Source organism: Beta vulgaris, chromosome 5 (assembly GCF_026745355.1).
Source record: "Beta vulgaris subsp. vulgaris cultivar EL10 chromosome 5, EL10.2, whole genome shotgun sequence".
In the NCBI taxonomy this organism is placed as follows: Eukaryota; Viridiplantae; Streptophyta; class Magnoliopsida; order Caryophyllales; family Amaranthaceae; genus Beta; species Beta vulgaris.
Window position 1 is genome coordinate 57,078,566 of NC_079206.1, and position 24,227 is coordinate 57,102,792.

Consider the following 24,227-nt stretch of genomic DNA (forward strand, 5'->3'; position numbering starts at 1 on the left):
AGCTTATACATAATAGAGTTGTTATATTGGGTGTTGTTTTCAAACTTGAATCTTTGGAAGGGCATTGAGAGTTGCAAAAATGGTCCTGTTATCTCGCATCTGCAATTCGCAGATGACACGCTGATGTTCTGTGAAGCAAATGTTGAGTATCTCAAAAATATCCAAAAATCCCTCATCATTTTTCATCTCACATCTGGATTGCAGGTAAACTTTCATAAAAGTTCGCTATCAGGAATAAACTTATCTCCTTCATGGGTAAAGATTGCGGCTCGTTCTTTTCAGTGCAAAATCGGATGCATACCATTCACATACTTGGGCTTGCCTGTTGGAGGGAACCCAAAAAGAATTCAATCATGGGATCCCATAGTAGAAAAGCTCTCAACAAAGCTTGCATCTTGGAAAGGCAAGTTGCTATCAATAGGGGGAAGATTAACTCTCATCAAAGCATCATTATCAAATCTTCCGCTCTACTACATCTCCATTTTTCCCATTCCAAAAGGAGTGTCCGAAAAAATTAACAAGATCATAAGAGCCTTCTTATGGAGTGGAGGGGTGGATAAGAAAGGAGTATCCATGGTGGCGTGGGATATTGTACAGCTTCCCAAATGTTCGGGGGGCCTAAGCATTGGGAACATTATTCACAAGAATATTCCGTTACTCTTTAAATGGATATGGAGATATCTTAGTGACCCTTCTTTATTATGGTGCAAAGTTGTGAAAGAAAAATACAAATACCCCTCATATCTCACCATGATGGACTTGAAAGTCCCAAAAACTGGAAGGCCGTGGAGGTCAATTTGTGCAGCCATCCTCAATCATGCAGATGCGAAGGCTCTTGCAATTCATGGTGTTCGAAAGTCCGTAGGCAATGGTGCAAACTCTCTCTTCTGGCATGACCCATGGGTATGTAATATTCCTCTAAAGATAATGTTTCCAAGACTATTCTCACTAGCCATAAATCAGGATGCCCTTGTATCATCATACGGGCTATGGGAAGGATTTAATTGGATCTGGAGCTTTGCGTGGAAAAGAGGTTTAAGACCTCATGATTTAGCCGAAAAATCTCGACTTGATGAGATTCTTCATCAGGTCTTCCTGGACCAAGACTCAAATGATTCTCTAATATGGGCCTTCCACAAGCTGGGCCAGTTCTCTACCAAGTCCTTCACGCAGGAGTTAAGCAAACTTAATCCGCCAGTTGTAAGCGATGTGATCAAAGGAGTGTGGATGGGCCTTGTGCCGCATCGTATTGAAGTGTTTGTGTGGCTGGCCCTTCTGGGCAAAATTAATACTCGACACAAGTTGGCGTCCATGGGAATTCTGCCGAGTGATCAAGATGTATGTCCCCTCTGCAATTCTTTCCCAGAATCAAGTGATCCTTTGCTCCTTCACTGTGAGGTTTCGAGGCTTATATGGGGATGGTGGATGAACCTATGGGCGCTTAAATGGGTTTTCCCTAAAACCCTAAGCGACGCTTTCTCTCAATGGAGGCTGGTGAAGAAGAAAAAAAAGTTCTTTCAAAAAGTGTGGGCTGCAGCTTTCTTTATAATAGTCTGGACGATATGGAAGGAGCGAAATCTCAGGATCTTTGAAGCCTCATCATCCAGTGCAAAAGATCTTCAAGATTTGGTGCTTCTCAGAATAGGTTGGTGGATAAGTGGATGGGATGAAGGATTCCCTTACTCGCCGTCTGACATTCAAAGGAATCCATGGTGTTTGGAGTGGGAGGGCAGTAAAGCACCAGCGAGTTCTATTATTCATGCGCCATCTTTCATTCCATGGTCACCCCCTCTCAAAAACGTTCTAAAATGGAACGTAGATGCCTCCGTGGACATATCGAATTCAAGTGCTGCAATCGGTGGTGTGCTTAGGGATCATGGTGGAAAATTTGTCTGTCTCTTCTCATCTCCCATCCCTCTCATGGAGATAAACTGTGCTGAAATTCTCACCATTAACAGAGCCATATCCATCTCTATTCACAGTAGCTCGGTAAGATCTATGTGCCTTCTCTTGGAATCTGATTCCTCCAATGCTGTAATGTGGAGCAACAATGATAATGGTGGGCCTTGGAACATGAAACATCACCTTAACTTCATTAGAAGCTCGCGGAAGAAGATACTAAACATCGAGATCACTTACAAAAGTCGCAAATCCAATTTTGTTGCGGATTCGCTTGCCAAGCAAGGATTGAAACGTCAAGATGAGTTCATAGCGTGGCTGTAATAGTCAAGGGATTGGGTCTGTGTCCCTCGCATTTCATAGCTATATTCATAAGTTAGGTTGAAGTGCCTGCGTGCACGTGGAGTTTTCTTTTCCTCAGTGGTATATCTCTAGGAGTAGTTCTAGTCAACTATATTGAAACGCTTCTTTTTTTGGATTGTAATTTTGCTGTGGTGGTGGAATCCTCTTTATAGGGTGTGCTTTTGCACTATAAAAATGTCGCCCACCTAGTAGGGGATTACCTTGTATTGAGTAGAGGCTACCTTCACTTTGATTTTCTGGTATGAAATAAAATATAACGTATCAAAAAAAAAATATTGGGTGTTGTTTTGCCAAGCTCTTTCACATATGGATGTTATATGGTTTCTAACCTTGCAAATAATCCTAACAGCCCAACTAGTTGTCCTTGGAGCCTCAAAAAGCTCCCAATTCTGATTTTGAATATACATACTATGGACCCACTTGACCCACAAGTTGTCAGCTTTCATAGCATTCTTCCATGCTTAATTGTTTTCCAATAAAACCATGTTCCATTGAGCCAAAGAGCTGAATCCAAGGCCACCATTACTCTTAGGAATACAGAAAGCATCCCAACTAACATACCCAGGCCTAGTAGAGTTGCAGATTCCAGTCCATAGATAAATCTACAAATTGCATTCATTTGCTTCAAGATTTTCTGAGGCAGAAGGAAGATTTGGGACCATTAAAAACATAGACTCATAAGTACAAAATTGACAAGCTGTCTTCTGCTAGCAAATGAGATGTTTCTTGAGCTCCAAACTCAAATCCTGCTCACCATCTTGTCAATTAGCTGCTCATGGTCTGCTGCTGAAAGCTTCTTATTGCTTATGGGAACTCCTAGATACTTGAATGGAAGCCTGCCATGTTTAAAATCAGAACAATCAACTAACCTTTGCATTTAAGGCCTATCTATCCCACAACCATAAATGGCAGATTTGTTAGGTTAGCCATCAATCCAGTTGTATCTGCAAACAGCTTCATGCCCTGTAATAGCATCAGAACTGACTGATACTCCTGGCCCCTTTACAGAAGATAAGCATATCATCTGCAAAGCATAATTAAGCGATTCATTGCTAGGCTACTACATCTTGGATGAAATTTGAAAGTTGCTTGCTTTCCCACATACCTCATCACCCTTGTGAAATATGTCATACACAAGACAAACATCAAGGGTGACATAGGGTCACCTTGTCTTGGTCCTCTTTTTGATTTAAAGAATCCAATAGGAGCTCCATTCATCATTAAAGTAAATGTAGGACAAGTCACACACATCATGATCAACTGGATTATCTTATTAGGTGGAAATAATAGGGCCTTCCACATTTCCTCTAGAAACTCCCATGAAACTGTATCATAAGCCTTCTGAATATCAATCTTCATTAAACAACAAATTGTTTGTGGCTTGGATTGTACATTTTGACCAAATCTTGGCAAAGTAAGATGTTGTGCAGGATGCTTCTGCCAGATACAAAGGCTCCCTGAGTTTCTGCTATTATTGAAGGCAGCATTAACCTGAGTTACTCACAAAGAAGTTTTGTAATGCATTTGTAGATGACTAAGCAATAGGCAATTGGCCTGTAGTCGCTTACATTTGCAGGGTTTTTTTTTTTACTTTAGGTATTAATGTGATTGATGTCACATTGACACTCGTAAGTAGTTGCCCAGTCCTGAAAAAGTCAAGTATAACATCACCATAATGTCATCACTGATGTCATCCCCTATTATCTCCCAAGTTTTCTCTTTTTCACTTGTCATTCTAAACAAGTTAAAAATAGTATATGCATTAAAAATTTCAATCAAAAAATTAAATGGACAAAATATTTTGACCTTTTTTAGAAGAGAAGATGGTATATATGATATCCACCTGAATAGTATCAAAAAATCACTACCTTTGATTCTCTTTTACTTCAGTCAAACCAACTTATTATGTCTATTATTCTTCTCACAACCTTTGTTAGTTTTTTTACATTAACGAATTAATAAATCTAAATTCATCTAACGATCAATCTTTCACATTTTAAGTGTAATCATAACTACAGTACGAATGGAGTATATAATAGAACAACAAGTTTTGAAATTACCCAAGCGTCGCGTGCATATAAAGCTAGTATATAAAGATCGATAATATCATAAATGACAATCTAGAGGAACTTACTTCCATCTAGAATAAGTAAGAGATGGTGTTCATTTTTTTATGAGATCATATGGACTTTTGAGGAAAGAGAGATTTGTGGATATCTCATCCATACAAATATATTAAAAGACATTCCTAAATAAGGACTTGCCCCACGTGGCATTATCTTTTAGAGTGTTTAGTTCATATATTTCACATGTACTAAAAAATTTATAAAATGCATGCTATAAGATTTGATCCCAAGACTTCAACTAGACCAAGTAATGTTTGGTGCCATAACACTGAAGTAAAATATAATAAGTGAAATATATATATATATATATATATATATATATATATATATATATATATATATATATATATATATATATGAATCTCCCAATACGTCTCATTGAGATCATTATGGAGTGCGTTACTACATCAACCTTAAGAGTCTTATGGAATGGGGATAAAACCGAGGCTTTCAATCCTTCTCGTGGTATACGACAAGGAGATCCTCTATCTCCCTACCTCTTTGTCCTCTGTATGGAAAGATTGAATCAAGTGATTGAGGAAGCAGTACTTGGTAGTAGATGGAAACCCATCTACGCTAGTCGCGGGGGCCCAATGCTCTCCAACCTATTCTTCGCGGACGATATCATTTTGTTTGCGGAAGCCTCGGTGGAACAAGCTTTGATTATAAAAGACTGTCTGGATAGGTTTTGTGTTGCATCCGGTCAAAAAGTAAGCCTCTCAAAATCCACGATCTATTTTTCGCAGAATACCACTCATGATTCCAGGGTGGCAGTAAGCGATACTTTGGGCATGGAGGTTACGGAGGACCTTGGAATGTACTTGGGAATGCCAACTTTAACTAGTCGAGTTACTAGGGAAACATATGCCCACCTATGTGAGAAGATTGATAGGCGTTTAAGTGGCTGGAAATCTAAATATCTCTCTTTGGCAGGAAGGATAACGTTAGCTAAATCCACCTTGTCTACCATTGCAAACTATTCTATGCAGACTTCGAAGATCCCCCGATTAACTTGTGAAAATATTGATCGAAAAATACGACGCTTCATTTGGGGAGGAAATGAAGAAAAGAGTAAAATTCATCTCCTTTCTTGGGATACCCTTCAGAAACCGAGAGAAGAAGGGGGTATAGGAATAAGATCGGCCAAGCAAGCTAATTCAGCTTTTCTTACAAAGTTGGGATGGCGAGTTCTTAGTGAACCCAACTCACTGTGGGCGCGGGTTCTACGACATAAATATTGTAAGGGTCGATGTGATATCGATATGTTCCAGCCTACTCCTAACATGTCTAATGTGTGGCGTGGAATAACAGAAAATGTGAGTTGGCTAAAGAAGGGTGCTGCTACTGCATTAGGAAATGGGCAACGTACTCTTTTCTGGGACCATGTTTGGGCAATGGAGCATCCTCTTCGGGAAATTGTCACGCAACCTATACCTCTGGAGTTAGGTGGTGCTACCGTTGAGGAAATGTGGCTAAATGGCCATGGGTGGAAGTGGGACCTATTCGCTGACTATCTCCCAAGTTATGCAATGCAAGCTATTGATACTCACAAACTTGTTGAGGACCCGGCCGTGGCGGATTTAATTTACTGGAAGGGCTCTAATTCTGGAGGGTTCTCGATTAAATATGCGCTACATTTGATGAGGGATCATCCTCCTCCTCCTATTAATTCCCAATGGGAGAAAGTGTGGAAGGCTCCAGTTCAGCAACGAATTCGGACATTCCTTTGGCTCACCCTACATGACCGTGTCTTATGCAATGCCAATCGCTTCAAAAGACATCTCTCAGATTCACCTTGCTGCAATAGGTGTACATTGAACGTTGATGAAACTCTCATCCACCTATTACGAGACTGTCCTGCTGCTCGAATAGTCTGGGCCAGCATAGGTGGAGCGTCCAATTTCGATTTTTTCTTCACGGGTGGGCTAGAGAATTGGATCTCTCGAAATCTGGATGCCCATGGTGCTCATTACCCTGCTGAATGGCCAGTTTGGTTCACCATTACACTATGGTGGCTATGGAAATGGAGAAATGCAGCCACCTTTGAACGCACTGATGATATTCCTTTTAATACGGGAGAATTTATCTTCGAACAAGTTGAGCAGACGAAGAAGGCCTGGAAGGAGAAAGAGGTCCTAATGACAGTGGACTTACCTGTTGCTCAAAGATGTAGGGAAGCCTACATTAGGTGGCTAGCTCCCCCTGAGGGTTGGGTTACACTTAATACAGATGGTGCAGCTAAGGGCCAACCTGGGCAAGCTGGTGGCGGAGGTTTGCTGCGTGACAATAGGGGTCTCTTTTTGCGGGGTTTTGCTGCTAAGTTTGGCATCTGCAATGCTTATAAAGCTGAGTTAATGGCTGCAGTCTTGGGTCTGGAAATGGCAGTGGCGATGAACATCCCCAAGCTCATCTTACAAATGGACAACCAAGCCTGCATTGAAGGGATCAAAAATCCAGATTTTCAAGGCGGAGAATGTTTTCATATTCTAAATAAATGTCGTAGTATCATTAGTTCTTTTAGCCATTTTCGTATTGTTCATTGTTATAGGGAAGGGAATGTGGTGGCGGATAAACTAGCCAACTTAGGTGTTGAGTTAGTTGAGAGGTATGTGCTGTTTGAGGCACCACCTCATGACATAACTCCACTGCTCCATCAGGACTTGATTGGTGTAGCTTATCCTCGCTATATTCCTTAGGATTGTTGTTATTTGTTTTGTTTAATAAAACTGGGTTATCCCCTCCTTCTGCATCAAAAAAAAAATATGGGAAATTCTATATGGTAGTCTCCAAGTTGCAAATTTTCTATACGGTGGCAGGGCAAAAATTTTATTATACGAAGGAACTCCTGAGTTTGCAAAATTCTACATAATAACCTTAATTCATTAATTAGTGGCTCAACAACCAAACACTAGCCCTTTCTCTCTCCCTCCTCGCCCCATTTCCCACTTTTTTTTTTTTTTTTTTTTTTTTTTGACATGTCATCCCATTTCCCACTTTAAACCACAACTAAGCCACCACATCAGTAACACCACCACCCAACGACCTTATATTAGCACCACCACATCAACCAACACTACCACCATTGACCATTCTAGCACCTACCAAGCCCCACAAAACCGCCTCCTTTGCCCACAAACCACCCCCTCTGCCACCAAAATAACTCATCCACCATCACATCACCGATAAACCACCCAATTACCCTTAAACCACAATGAATCATCATCACAACAACCAAAAAAACCACCCCTTCTGCCCCGCAACACCCGACGAACTACACCTTCAGCCCCTAAAATACCCACAAACCACTTTCTCTCTCTTCTCACTGCCTCTTTTTTCTCGCATCCACCACCGGTCCTCTTTCTCGCTTCTCTCGCCACCAGCGTAACGAAGAGACGGTATTCGAGCTCATAATATTCGAGCCCAGAAATGGGCAGTGTTAGTTGTTGGACGGTGGTGCTAAAGTGGTTGGCGGTGGTGGTAGGTTAGTGGTGTTGTTGTGGTGTGTTGTCCAGGTTGAGGGAGGACAGAAGAGGGTGGTGGATGAGCGAAAAAGGTATGGTGGTGGAGGACAGAGAAAGAGGAGGGAGGAGAGACAAAATGGCCGGTGGAGAAAGAGGAGGGAGGAGAGAGAAATGGTCGGTGGAGAGAAGAGATAAAGGGGCGCTTTTGGGTTTTATGATGGTGGTGGTTCGTGGTGGGTGAGGTGGTGGTTCGTGGGTGATGTGGTGGTTCGTGAGTGATGTGGTGGTGGTCGGGTTGTTAAAGAGTGAAGTGGGGATTTTAAGGTCACTATGTAGAATATAAAGAATTTGAGGGTCATTTTGTATAAATCTTTTTTTTGCCTGCTACCATGTAGAAAAGTTGAAATTTGAAGGCCACCATATAGAATTTCCCTATATATATATATATATATATATATATATATATATATATATATAAGTGAGTTCATATAGAATGCATACTTACATAAGAAATAAGAATGAATTTTATGTGTTATAACTCTTATGAATAAGTGATGTAATTCTAATGAAAAAGTGATGTAGCTCCAAAAAAAAGAATATTAGAAACAAATATTCGAATTTTTTTTTTGGACTCAAAATTTTTTAGGAGGGTATAACTCTAATGAACAAGTGTTGTAACTTTAATCCAATCGTGTGGTTGAGATTTATTCTCTCATTTCTCATGTAAGAAGCATTCTCATGTGATCTTTCCCCTATACATACATACATACATACATACATACATACACACACACATACATACATATATACCATATACATACATACATACACATACATACATACATACCATATATATATATATTATATATATATATATATATATTATATATATTATATATATTATATATATATATATATATATATATATATGATATGATATGAATTAGAATCTCATTAGCTTTCGATGAAGTAATTAAATTATAATAAGGATTCTTTAAAACAAAAAGAAAGAATTGCAAGAAGTTTGTTTGGCATTAGACATTTTCAAAAGTTGGGATATGATTATATGTCGTTCTTATGTAAATCTAAGTAGTACATTGGTAGAAAAAACAAAACTAATGTAGTATATTGGTATGTATTTTTTTTTCGAGATAATGATATTTTTCTAAAAAGAGAAATTTTATTAATTGAAGGCCAAACAAAATCAACAATAAGTATTAAAGAAGAAAAGATAGAGTAAGACAAAATCAAATCAAATTCGTCTCCAAAAAAGCTAGAATGAACCAGATCGACGAGCAATGCAGCGCATGTCCCCTTATATTTGCTAGATCAATTAACTATTGATGTTGACATCTATTATTCTGACATTGTTCGGGGATGAATATTCTTGATTTAACCATGTTGACCGCATCCGAGTTTCCAATACCTTTATGTTGATACTCTTGAACCTCAACCAATAAAAACAATTTCTTATACCATTTTTTAAACTGTCACGTGGGAATTAATATATAACTCCAAACTCTTATTAAAGTAGAGAAAAAACCCAAACATTGAGTATGAAACTCTCGAAAAAAGAGATGATGAAAGATTATTTATAACAAAAGCAACAAAATTAGAAATAAAAAAGAATAATTTGGGACTTACCACTAACGAAAGGATGATAGCAACCATGATTTAGAAGAACATGATTATGATTTTTTTTGGAGGAAGAGGACAGAGGGGAGATGAGGCAACTGGACTTAAAACTTTTCTTCAGTCTTATTATTTTTTGATAGTGACACACGACACTACTAATAGTATTAAATAAGAAATTAATGATTATTTTTAAGATTATTTTTTGGTCTTGAGCATTACACTTATAAAGTATCTTTGATTATGATACGTGACATATTGTCATTTGGTTTGTTAACCATGAATGGTACTATATACATACCTTAGTAGAGTGACATGATAACTTCCATTTTCTCGATCCGTAGTGTGCATCAAATAAAGAGTTAATGTGATGGACCAATTGAAACTCCAGTTGATATATCGTCAAGATAATAAACAGAACTCTGGATTTGTTTTGACAGCGAGAAATTTTGCAATAATTAGAAAACAGAATTACATCCTAAGAATAATACATCAATTCTAAAACAAAGAAACTAAGCTGAGCAATACGTGCTCCTATATAACAAGTACAATAATGTAAATAACGGAAACTTGGATAAATATACTTAATTTGGAGGTCTCGGAAGTTGGATAACTGCATTACGCTGCTACTGGTGGATGACGATCGCCAAACACCTGATGAAGGGAGTGGAAGGAATGGACCGGCTTCACAAACGGGCAAAAAAGAAACAGCGAATTGAAAAACTCACAACATGACCAAGTCACAGTCCTTTAGGACTTAATACCCTTTGGAATGGGTATTTCAGTTGACGTGATATAAACCCAATCAACAAATTCGAAAGCCGCCTTCAGATATCGTTTTGTTAAGGCAATGACTGATAAGATCATTACCAAGTGAGACTGAGATCTAACCATTGTTAGATCTCGAATAAACCTCCGATTTACAACATCGAAGAATAGAAACTCCAGCCATGAAACCACTTGCCACGCAAACCCGAACCAATCACACAAATCAAATCCAACATTTGGATTACAAAAACAACCTATAGCAAGCAACAAATTGATCGACTAGAGTAAGAAACCTAACAGACTCATACAAACACAATCAATACCTAGAACAACGCGGAGGAAACACCAACTAATCTTATTCTCGGCGGCAACAACTAGAAAAACAGAAACGGGGACGGGGAAGCTGACACACGCGAATAGGGAACGGGGAAGGGGAGGACCACAACTAACGCAAAACTAACTAGGGAGGGAAGCCCAATTCATTACAACTAACACTAGATAGGAGAGGGGAATGGGATTCCCAAAACTACCAGAATACTAATTAGGGGAGGGGGATGGGGAAGCCCAAACGACCGCCAATAAACGCAACCAACTCAACAACAAACTACCAGAATACTAGATAGGGGAGGGGGAATGGGAGGCCAAACCGAAACCAGGGGAGGGGAAGCCCAAAACACAATCAACTTCAACAAACGAAAAAAACAGGGGAGGGGGAAGACGACTCACCAGACTCAACAGGGAGGGGGAAATGCGACGCAGCTAGGGAGGACCTTGTCCACCGCGAGGAACGAACCCAGAGACCGAAAAGCTAGGCTAAAAGCTAAGAAAACCGAAGGGAAACTATGAAGGGGACGACGAAACAGAGAAGAAGACCGGAAACTAGAAAAAAAAACGATAGAAAAAGGCGAAGAAAAAACAAGGGAACTCCCCGGAAACCTACAGAGCGCCGGATCTCCGACGAGTTCCTAGGGTTAAGGGGGTTTTGTTTAGAGAGAAGGCAGAGGATTAAATATTAGAGAGAGAGGCTGATTAATTGTTTTGATACAACTCTAGGTGGGTTCTTACACGGATACGAACTTTGGATTTTGTTGCTTGCATTACACTAAGATGCACTAGTAAACGCAGTACATCAAAGCATGTATGTATTATAAGATGGATGTGTATCGTTTTTGGTTTTTCCACGTAGTATCACTGTTTTTTTACGAAACTTTATGTTTTACTCACCTTTTTAACTTCTACATTGTACCTCTTAACTTTCTAAACCTCACAACATATACCCTTGCTAAAAGAAAATTCTACCTCAAACCTTACTTAGCCTTCAATTTCTCAGATAATATTCCAAACCTCTGTTAATTAACAAGACTCAAAAATCCAACTCTATTCCCACAGAGTAAGAAAATCCCAAAATCTAATGTTGGAGATCTTGTATAAGGGTGTTCTTGTAACGTTTACAAATCTTAGGATACAGCGAAAAAAATTTCAAAAAGATCGGGTGCAACATAGAATTTCGTAAAAATACAAGGACATTACGTAGAAAAACCCTAACATTACTACGGGTCATTGTTCATCACTACCTTTATAATACTACTGCAATCGATTGCTTTGTGGGCAATCTATGGTTTTGTGGGCAATCTATGATGTATACTCTACTTCCTTTTTTTTCAAAAAAAGAAAATCACTCCGCTTACGTATTTGTCAATACACATTTTTTACTATTAAATTAGCAACGGGCGATGGTCTAGTGCGTGGTATTCGCATCACATCTGGTCTTAAAGGTCCTAGAATCGATTTTGATCCATTGCGAAATTGGGAGTATGTGCCAAAAAGTACTAGCAGTTGGTATTGGAGGCAAGTGTGTAGTGTAAAGGACAAATTAAAGGAGTATTATACTCAGGCCCAAATTCAGCAAATGTCTCATTACTCTATCAGTGAGGTTTACAATAAACTCTCTGGTGAATATGAGAAGCTCCAGTGGAGTACTGTTGTATGGGGAAGAATGGGAGTTCCCAAGCATCAATTGTGCAGTTGGCTAGCTATCCAAGGCAGATCACAAACTAGAGACAAACTGCATAGCTTGGGGTGAGTAATATAGACACATGCTTGATCTGTGAATCTCAAGTGGAGGATCATAGACATCTGTGTTTTCAACTGTGAGTTTGGCAGGAGATGCCTCAATAGAATTAAGCAATGGTGTGGCATTAATGCTAGAATTCAAGACATTCAGCAGCTGTTTCATTGGCTGGTTAGCAGAAGGAAAGGCACAAAGCTCAGAAGAATGGTGCAAGCTGTTGCACTAGAAGCTATTATTTACTACATTTGGCAGGCTAGAAATCAAGCTTTTTGGGAGGGAAAAGTTAATTGTATAGATTACACTGTAAAGAGAATATTACAAGGAGATGTGAAACATAGATGTCTTAGTGTCATTCCTAAGAAGATTAATCATAGTGACAAAAGCTGGCTGGAAGCTTTGTAAAGTATTAGTTTGTTGGTCCTTGGTGTAGCTAGGCTACTCAAGGAAAATTAGGGTGTAAATGGTTTTGTTTTTGATAATCTCAACTCACACTTACCTATCAAAAAAAAAAATGTCCCCCTATTTGTAAGAGATTTCAATATAACTACCTTAAAAAAATATACTATTAAATCTGTAATTATATACTAGTAAAGGTGATACTACCTTTGTCCATAGTAATTGCAACATTTGACTTCTAAACTATTAATGTGTCTCACTTTGACTATATTTTTTAAACCAATACTTCGTCTGTTTCTAATTCGATGTTCCATTTCAACTTTGCACTAATCATACAACACACTATTTTGATAATATTTTTCTACAATTATACGAAAATTAATATTAACATGTAAGATGTTGAATTTTCTCGACATATATGTTCAAAAATATCAACTTTTGATATTTTACTAATGAATAACTATATATGTAAATGGTCGAAACTGAAAAGTGTGTAACACAAAATGGAATATCTATTAAAAAATGGAGGGAACATATAATTTTCTTTTAGTATATATAAGATGTTTTAGGATTTATCTCAATATAGATTTTAACCATATATACATTGACGTGTGTACTTGTCAAATTGTTGCAATTAGCATGTGATGGATAGAGTAATTTGAAAATATACATGAAGAGAAATCCAACATGTTACCGAGAACGTTAGTTTTTACTACCTCAGTTTTTTTTGTTGACTTGTTTTCCTTTTTGGGAAATTTATCACTAGTTGATCCATTTTCCTTCTCTTAGCCACTTTTGCAAGCTAGGTCCTTTGATTTTCCTATATTTTACCCATTTGATTTGTATTTCTTTCTCTCATCTCCTTAATACGTGTGCAAAAAGCAAATTAGTCAAATAAAAAGACGAAGAAAGTATATATTAATAAAAAAGTTTCTCTATTATATAAGTAAAGAGGGGAAGAAGTCTGATATATGCTTAAGGAATTTAAGGTGTCATATATATCAAATGATATTTTCTTCTTTCTACTTGTCATATATATTGAATAAGTTAATAATGAAACTGAATTTGAATTTCAATTAAATAATAGATTAAGGAGAATGATTTCCTCTTCTTACATATGTGTGAAAAATTAATATCAAAAATTAAATTAATAATATAACTTGACTGACACAAATTAAGAAAAAATTAAAACTTGATTTTCATATTAAGAATTATATATACTGATAATATTTAAGACCTAAATGTTGATTATTATTTGACAACCTCAATTATATAAATAAATCAAACTCTTCCATTTTTCTTAATATTCAAGTATTGAACCTGATATACAAATAATTCCACTTTATTTGAGCAAAACTGTAAAAGCTTTCTTTTGCTTTATATTTCTTCTCTTAATACTATATTTGAATAATGATGAACAAATAACTAAAAAACCAGAGAAATATGAGTTTAAGGAAAAACATATTTAAAAAATTAAAAATAATCATAAATCTATGTTCGAATCAATTTTTGTAATACTAATGAATAACTAAATAAGAAAAATATGACACGCATATATAATGGGCAAAAAGCGTTAGTATCTCTATTATACTTCCTCCGTTTAGAAATAATTGCACTGTTTTATGTTTTCACATTTGCCGATGCATGATTTCAAACGTTAATATCTTCAATTATCAATGAGTGAAAATTATAAAAAGTTAATATTAAAAAAATATACATTGAGACGAATCTAACAAGATCCTATATGACTATGTTTTTCCTAAAATATAAAACACCAAAGATAATCAAAGTGTAACAAGTGAATAGTAAACATTATGCAAATGATGCAACTATTTCTAAACGGAGGAAGTATAAGGCAAGGGAGGAGCAATGGTGTCCTCTTTTGAAATGCCTATTTTACCCCCCCTTCCAATTCTAAATTACAATTTCACTTACAAATTAAAGGGGGCTTCAAACAAAAATACCAAAAATATAATTATAACAATCACTCACAAGTCAACTAAAATCATAAAATTGCATAATTTATGTTATGCAAATCACTAAAATGAGAAAACTTTATAAAAACTTAAAAATTCACTTACAAACTACAACCTATGAAAAAATTGACTTGAAATCAAAGTGTCCACTTTCTTTACAATTTATGAAGTACTGTACTTAATTCAAAAATCAACTTAAAAATTTTAATATTAGAAATCATAAATAAATTCAATAAAATTTATATTTTGTTCATAGAATTTTACTTTGAAAAGTGGAAAAAAAAAACAAAAATAATGGTGAGAGACTTAAGTGACAGATTCTAAACCAATCAAATTTTGCAACTAAAAGCAATTATACTTTATATGCCTAATGTTCAAATTTTAACTCTTATACCGAAAAAATCGAGTTTCTGTTCCGAAAAAAAATTCAAGCACGTATCGCGTGCAAAAAATTCTAGTATACTATATTTGAAGTGAAACTTTTTAAAATTCGGAAATGTATCTATTTTCTTAGGTAAAACAAATGACGGAGTTGCAAAATTGTAGCGCGTTCTATGGAGACTTGAAACAGAACTCGCGGCTATATTAACAGCAGATTCTTTGGCTAGTGCTACAGGACAAAATATAAGCGACGGAAAGTTCTTGTGTGTTTGATTCTTATGTCAGACTCATGTGATGACTTGTGACTTGCATGCCTCAAGTTTACTAGTCATTCACGCCTTGTCTCTTTCTTCTTTCTTCTATTCCACAGCCGGTACGTTTGTCAGAATAGTATAGAGGAGATAGGGTTGGAATTTTAGAAACTAATTAAAAGAACTTCCAACTAAACAAAGTACCATCCCAAATATGATAAGATTATCATAATACTAGCGATGCTCTTTCCTCTCAAAAAACAAAAATGCTCTCCATGTTAATAATATAAAAAATAATATAGTAGCCAAAGAAAATAACTTGATCTTAAAACAAAAAAAAAAGTGTACATATACTCCACCGTTTCTTTTTAATAGTTACACTTACACTTTTCATGTATGTCACTACAAAATTTTAAGGACATATATCGCTATTTTTGTATTTGTAAGAAATTATAAAAAGTATATATATGAATAGAATACATATTAAGACGAATCTAACAAGATCATACATAATTATGTTTTTATACACGTATAAATCATAAAATATGATCAAAGTGAAATTTGTGAATAGTGTAAAATGTCAAAGTGTAACAATTAAATCATAAACAATGGTCAAATTGAAATTTGTAAATAGTGTAAAATGTCAAATTGTAACAACTAAAAACAAACGGTGGTAGTATATATTATATGTAAAGTTCTTAAAATCGCGATTCAAATCTTAAATTTTACGATTTCATGATTCAAATATGGTACACAATTCGATTCACGATTCTAGACGATTATATACATTTCTTTTGATTAGTGAAAACCGCAAGTATAAATCATGCTAACAAAGCAAATTATAGATATATATTGTTAGTTATTATCAATATAGTGGGTAAACAACTACTTTTTCGAACTTTTAGGTTTTTTTAACTTATAGTTAAAGCACATTCAATGAAGACTAAGTGTAATATCTTGATTATATGTATTCTTAAAATCTTACAATTCTACGATTCGATTCTAAAGTTTGTTTCCGATTCAAACTAGAATCTCGATTTTAACACTTTATATGTGTTCTTAAAATCTTGATTATATTGGGTTTTATGTCTATATATTGGAGAGAATTTGGACTACTTTTTTAAAGATTTGCAAGAAATATTGATTTGCTGATAAAAAATTGTGTGATATCACTGCAGATGTCTGTTATTCTACATTTATAATAAATTTTCATCATATTTAGTTCAATTCAAAAGTATAACAGATCAAAACACTATTATAGAACGTTGTATCAAACAATTATGTGAAATAAGATATTCATCAATATTAGATTTCAGCTACAACGATCGAATTTATTATGTAAAATTAGAATTGTATTTGATCAAAATTGTTTCGTATTTGCTAGTTTTCAATTGTATTATAAATGTTGTATGCCTCTTTTATTAATGAATAAATTTTAAAATGAAAGAATTATACATACTTTCTTTTTATACTTGCAACATTGAAATATGAAAACAATTCTGGAGATCAAAGAGAGATAGAAAGAGATGAAAAAGAACCTTGTTTGCTAGGAGAGAAAAAGAAAGAACATATTGCAAAAAAAAATGTCAATGTAGCAAGTAATGCAACTTTTTAAAGGGAAAGATTATCAAGAAGAAGCCAATTTTTGCACGGTACTCAAAAAATAATTTAGTCATTTTATTATCCTAGAATAAGCTAACATTTAATACGTATATATATTTAACAAGTCGTGACCTGTTATTAACCTCTAAAACAAGTTAAATGTCCATGTGTCACTGTCTCATTCGTTTATTTATTAATTTTAATTGTATAAAAAAGATATAAAACATATTTTTTTCTTTTCTCTCCCATCAGCGTCCTGCCACCACCACCATCACCTCTCTTTAATCCTTAGTTCCCTCCTCCAATTTCCCTCTATCTCCTCAGTCCTCCCATCACCACAAACACCACCGCCCACCAACACAACCACGCCAGCTAATAGAGAGCGCGAACTGGCCACCGGAGGAGAGCACCACTTCCTCCGTGAAATGGGAGTGTCCCATGAAGCGGTGCGTGCATGGGTACCCCGTAAGTTGTGTCCTCCTTGGTGAGCTTCTATATTTGTTAATTAGATCACTAGAAAATTAGACTAATGGACTTACTTTTTTCTGTTAGTTTTCTAAATTATATGCACTCCCCAGTTATGAACACAAACTTGACAGAATTGTGTAATTATAGAAATTCAAAGGTGATAGAATGGCAGTGGTGTCGATCGTACGTGTTTCATCTTTTGTTTGCTAGTGAAAGCTAATTCAGTTGTTTTCAGTAATTTCTATATATTTCTATAAGAGTAGAAATTCTTCCTTCTACGTTGATTTCTATATATTAACGTGAATAGGATCGCTAGTATTATTTTTCTTTTTGAGAGGAAAGAGCATCGCTAGATGTTCAAGACTTCTAATTGCAAGTCTTATAAGACGTGACAAAATACATGTCAAGTTGCGTCAAAAATATATCGAAGGTGTTACAGGCCAAAGGCATGCATATCTGTGTTTAATACATGGCAAATATGAAACTTATCAGAATTATCTTTGCAACTTAGGATTTACAAGTTCATGCATGTATTAGGTCGCAGATGTAGCTCAGCATTTGTATTATTGGGAAATAACCCTTCGAGTTGTAACTTGTAAGCATCCTCATTCATTACATCCAAACCCTTAAAGATTGGGTTGTAGTCATATTGGGATTTAGGATAATACTTTCTCTCTGAAGCAAAAACTCTCCCTCTCCCTAAACAAACAACCCCTTCCCACATCTAACCCTAAGAACTCATCGGAATTCCGACACCGCGTAGGTTTCGGCAGGTTCTACGGCGAGTTTCCCTACTTTTTAATAGCCTTTTTTCATTTCTCTTAGCGTTTTTAGGTTTCGGGTTCGATCTCGTCGTTGGCAGAGACAACTTTCCGATAGCCTCCAATTCGTCGTTCTTCGGTCTTCCTTCCCCATTCTCCATCTCTACTAGCGTCGCACCACCGCCCCGTCATCGCTTATTTTACCCCTTCCCCTAGTGTTGGTCAGTCTTCCCCTAGTGTTTGAGGTCATCGGCGAGTTAGTTGTCTGGTTTCTTTTTTGGGCTTCCCCTCCCCTTCCCCCTGTTTCGTGGTTTGTTAGGCTTGGTTTGGGCTTCCCCCCCCCCCCCCCTCCTAGTGGTCTCTGTTTGGCCTTCCCCTCCCCCTCCTCTAGTTAGCATGTTTCATAGTATATGTTTAGCGCTCCCCTCCCCTTCCCCTCTTCAGTGTACGGTCTTGTTTTGCGCCTCCCCCTCCCCCCCCCCCCCCCCCGTGGTTGCCAGTTTGGGCATCCTCCCCCCTCCCCCTAGTTACATCGATCAAGTTGTAGGATTTATCCTTTTTAGTGTTTTGTCGAGTTTACCTCTTACGTGTTAGTGTTGCATCCCCTTTTCGTTTTCGGTGGTTGTGCGTTTACCTCCCCCCTTCCCCTAGTGGTTAGTTGGATCTTGGAAGTGCATCCTCCTTTCCGCCTCCACATAAGTTTAGTTATCTGCATTCCATTGTTTAATTCTTGGTTGTGTTAGTACAATTTGTTGTTTGTTAACTTAACCTGTTTGATACTTTTGTTAATTGTTGGAGGTAGTCTTTGTCTTCAAGATGTTGGACTGGTTTATGTTGTTGGTTAGGGTTTGCATGGCAGGAGATTACATGGATGGGGTTTGGTTTATTCAATTTTGAAAATCATATGGTTCTTCGAGATCTAACAATGAACAATGATTAGATCTCAATCTCGTTTGGTAATGATAAACCCAAACTCTAAAAAACGCCTCTCCACTCACAAACCCTAACACCCTTTTCTCTCTCTCTCCCTTCCATGCTTAGCACTTCTTTCTAACCTTAACACCCCTCTCTCTCTCCCATGCTCAGCGCCTCTCCACTCTCTAACCATAAACCGCCTCTCTCTCTCTCTCTCATCACGTCGCCTACCCCCCTCTCCTTTCCCCCTCTCATCAACTCCCTCATAAAAAATTCGTCAACTTCTTTGAATCAAACATTGAATGAAATCGATTCTTTTTTAGATATCAAAATCGAAATCGATCGTCATCATCAAATCGCTCGTCATTGTCGCTCGTCTCCGTCGCTCCTCCCTCGTCTGTACTTCGCTCGTCAAAAATTCGTCACCACCGTCGCTCGTCAACACCGTCGCTTTCATCATCAAAAATTCGACATCAACAATTTCCAGATCTAGGTTTATTTTTTTCGTTTTTAATTTTCGTTTTTGTAATTAAATTAGTTTTAAGTTTATAATTTCATTTTTGAATTTTTATTTTCATTGTTATTTTCAGTTTTAGTTTTATTTTATAATTTTCAGTTTTAGTTTTATTTTAGTTTTATTTTCGGCTTTTTTAGTTATATTTTATAATTTCGTTTTTTTTTTGTATTTTATTACTGGATTTTTTCTTGTTGTTGATAGTTTATTTGGTAAATAACTTGTATAATGTATTTGTTTATATTATTGTATAATGAATTCCTGGGATGGATAATATTTTGGTTACTTGCTGGATTTTGTGTTGGAAATACTTACAATGACCTGATTCTGCATACAAAGCACTGTTTGCTTTGTATGCAGTATTTTTTTTAATAGTCAAAGGTGACTTTCTGATGCGGTCATATATAGAACCAAAACCACATCTGTAAGCCCGATTTTGACAACATCAGATGGACTTTTTTCCACTAGTGTAAGTCTTTGCGACCGATTAAGTCTCTTTGATTGATTGCAAAATGTCGAACTATTTTGACTGGTTAAGTCTAGTAGCCCGACTCGTTACAGTTTATGTCGTCTGGCTACATTTTGATGTTCAGCTATTACATAGGCCCCTATTGCAAGTAACAAACATTATGCATATAATCTTTTGAGGTTATTTGTGTTCTAGGGTCGGGCTAGGGGTACACCTTCCGGGGACTCCAGTCAGAATGTGCAAGGTTTAACCACTTTCGACACTTTGTAAAGGACATCCCAGTTGGTGCCCAACTTCCCTTTCAGGTGTGAAAGTCCAGTAGCTTAGACTTTTCGAACTACCCAATCGCTAAGTTGGATAGGCCTGGCTTTTACTCGGCGGTTGAATTGTCGGGTGATTCTTTGTTTGTACTGGATGGACCTTAGGCTATGTTCAGTTCACCTTATTTTTGCTTATTTCAGATCTAATTAGATCAGATCAGATCAGATCAGGTCAGATCAGATCAGAAAAAATAAGTTCAGATCAGATCAGAAAAAATAAGTTCAGATCAGATCAGAAAAAATAATTTCAGATCAGATCAGATCAGTTCAGATCAGATCATGCTTATATTTAAAAACTCATTATTATTAAATATCTTTCATTACATATTAGTAAAAATTATAATAATTGAATATTAATAAAGTACTCATTGAGACGAATCAAACAAGACCCCACATGACTATATTTTTTCTTATATATTGAGAAAAATCTAAAAGATTCTCTCTAATTGTGAATAGTGTCAAAATTCTAAGTGAGAAAGATAAAAAATACAAAGGGAGTATTATTATTTACTAGTACATTTGTTCAAAAGAATTATTATTGTTGTTGTTGTACTTATTAATTATTAATATTGACAATTATTATTAATCTTGTCGTTACCATTATAAATGTCATTGATATCATTATATTAAGTTATTTTGTTGTTATTAAATAATAGAAAATTAAAAGCCACGTGTTAAGAACATAAGATTGACGCAAAAATAAGAAATATATAAAATATGATATCTCAAATTCATGACAACGAAACTACTAAGTTCGGATTACATTTCAAAATAAGCTAATAAGTGTGAGATACAAATTATAAATTTAGATTCGTTATACCTCTTCCTACCGAATTCCAAATCTTTCTAGCTATTTGAAGTTGCACGATATTTATTTCTTTTTTGCTCAAGTCATAGTTGTTTGTATATCTTATTTTATTTTATATGGAAAAAAAGAGTTGAGTTTGCCGACTTCTCAAGTGTGAAACATTTTTTTTAAGGGAAAGTGTGAAACATTATGTAAGTGCTCTTATAAATTAATGACTTGAGTTATATAATTATTTTTACTAATAATAATAATTATTATTATGATTATAATTATTATTGTTGTTCTTATAATAATGATAATAATATATAATAATTATTATTAATAATAAAAGTTGTGTAAAAGTTGTAATAGAAATAAAATGATAATAATAGTAATACTATAAAGAAGATCTTATAATGTATTGCATAATAATTTACAAAGTAATAATATAATAGTAATAATATATTTTATAAAAGATAAGATCTTGTAAATCAGATCAGTTCAGATCAGATCAGATCAGAAAAAATAAGTTCAGATCAGATCAGAAAAAATAAGTTCAGATCAGATCAGATAAGTTCAGATCAGAAAATTTGAGGTGAACTAAACATAGCCTTAGTAGTGCATTACCTCTGGTTTCTAGCAGTAAGTCCAAATTGACGGGTTTCTCCTCTTCATTCGGATTCGTATAAGGTCATTTGAGGTGAGGGGATGCCGACCTCTACTGGTAGGATTGCTTCACTTCCATATACAAGGCTGAACAAAAAATGTCATGTGTCTTCTTTTGTAGTGGTCCGAGCTGACCAAGGAAATCCTGGTAAGTCGTCGATCCATGCTCCTTTGTCAGCCTCTAAGGATTATTGTTTTTATTCCTTTGAGCATTATCCTGTTGGCGACTCGGCCCGTCCGTTAATATGTGGCCTAAACACGGCAGAAAACTTGGTTTGTATTCCAAACCCAGTGCAATACTCCCGTAGGGCTACTGTTGAACTGTCATCTATTGTCGGATATCAATGTCCTTGGCACTCAGAACCTGGTGATGATATTCCTCGAAATGAACGCCTAAACTTGCTTATCTGTTATTGAGGCGAGTGTTCAGCCTCCATTCACTTGGTAAAATAGTCGATTGTGACTATTAGAAACATTCATTGGCTTGATGCTGGGGAGAATGGTCTGAGGCGGGTCATGCCCCATTTGTCAAATGGCAAGATTGTCTAGATCATGGTTAGGGGAGTCGATGGTGCTCGACGAATGTCCGAGTGGATCTGACATGATGGGCACCTTTTTATTAGTTCGTGTGCATCCGACTTCAAAGTCGGCCAATAGTAACTGGCTGTGAGAGCCTTTCCTACTATTGTCCTTCTCCCTTGGTGACTTACACAAGCTCCGTGGTATATTTCCCTTAGGATGTAGTCTCCCTCCTCAAGAGTCACACACTTGAGCAGAGGGTGGGTGAAGGACTTCTTGTAGAGTTGGTCCTCATGCCATAAGAACCACCTTGCTTTGTGCTTGATCCACTCGGCTTCCTTGTTATCTTTAGGTAGTACCCCATCTCTCAGATGCCTAACTACTTCTTTCATCCATGTGGATGTCTGGTTTAGTATCATCTGCTCTTTAAGCGTTGATGCTTGGCTGATGCAGTATCTTCCACATAATGGTTCGAGGGGCCAACCCCTCTGCTGAACTGGCCATCTGAGCCAAAGCATTAGCTTGTTGAATTTCATATCAGGGTATGTGAGTGATGCTGAATTATGTCAGCTTCTTGATGAATTCTGGTATCTTAGCCAAGTACATTCTCATGTTGTCTTCCTTTGCTTCATATTCACCTGACACGTGACCCACTATGAGCTGTGAATCGAATTTTGCTTTAACAGATGTGGCTCTTGCTAGGGTGTAAAGTTGGATCCCGAATATGAGCGCTTCATATTCTGCTTCATGATTAAATCCCAAAAACTCAAACTTGATCAGGTACTCCATTTTTTCCCCGGCCGGGGGCTTTATGACCATGCCGACTCTACATCCCATCTTAGTGGATGAGCCATCTCCCTGCAGCTCTCACCCATCTTGTTCACCGACTAAAAGTCTGATGGTGCACTCGGTGATAAAATCTGCTAATGCTTGAGCTTTGATTGCTCTACCTTGTTCATAGTCCAACCCAAAATCTGCAAGTTGGCCCGCCCAATCAGTCATCTGACTGGAGTTATTTCGGCTTTCAATTACCTTCCTGAGGAGCTGTCCGGTGAGGACCTTAATTTGATGGGCTTGGAAAAAGGGTTTGAGCTTCCAAGTAGCCATTACTAGGGCGAATACCATTTTCTCTATTTCATTATACTTAGCTTTCGCCCCTCGGAAGGCATGACTTATGAAGTACACTGGTGTTGCTTTTGTTCTCTTTCAGCTATCAAAATAGCGCTGAGTTCGTATTCTGATACAACTAAGTAAATGAATAGTGTTTCACCCGACAAGGGGGAGATCAATATTGGGAGAATTCATAGGTGCATTTTGACGGAGGCGAAGGCTTGTTCAGCCTCATCATCCCAAGTATGAACTCTTTTCTCTTCAGAGCTTTGAAATAATATAAGCTCGTGTCTGCTGATCTGGAGAGGAAACGTCTGAGAGTCACCAAGCAGTCGGTTAGGCGCTGGACCTCTCGCACATTTTGAGGGAATTTCATTTCCATTACAGCTTTAATCTTTTCGGGATTTCCCTCGATTTTCTTTCATCAACCAGGAATCCAAGGAACTTTCCTCCTTTCACTTCGAAGACACACTTCTTCGGATTCAACATCATGCGGAACCGCCTCAATCTTACAAGGGTTTCTCTTAAGTCTGAGGGGTGATCTCCTTGGGCTTTACTTTTGACTATTATATCATAAACATATACTTCGATGTTCCGACCTAGTTGGTCGTTGAATATTTTGTTGATCGTTCTTTGGTACGTAGCCCCTACATTTTTTAGTATGAATGGCATAATCCTGTAGCAATATACCATTTGGTTTGTAACGAAGGCGGTATGGACTCGGTCATGTTCAGCCATTGGGATCTGGTGGTACCCTGCATTTGCATCCATA

General features: G+C 36.7%; 1 protein-coding gene across 1 annotated transcript; it reads left to right on the top strand.

Annotated features, from left to right (window-relative positions):
* Positions 1-753: 753 nt before the first annotated feature.
* On the top strand, positions 754-2,223 carry LOC104894092 (uncharacterized). Its single transcript, XM_010680258.1, has one exon. It carries the CDS (start codon positions 754-756, stop codon positions 2,221-2,223), a length of 1,470 nt encoding a protein of 489 aa, XP_010678560.1.
* The last annotated feature ends 22,004 nt before the right edge of the window (positions 2,224-24,227 follow it).

What these genes read in the sequence shown, in the direction of transcription:
- LOC104894092 (XM_010680258.1), top strand. Translation starts at nt 754, where the DNA reads ATGGACTTGAAAGTCCCAAAAACTGGAAGGCCGTGGAGGTCAATTTGT.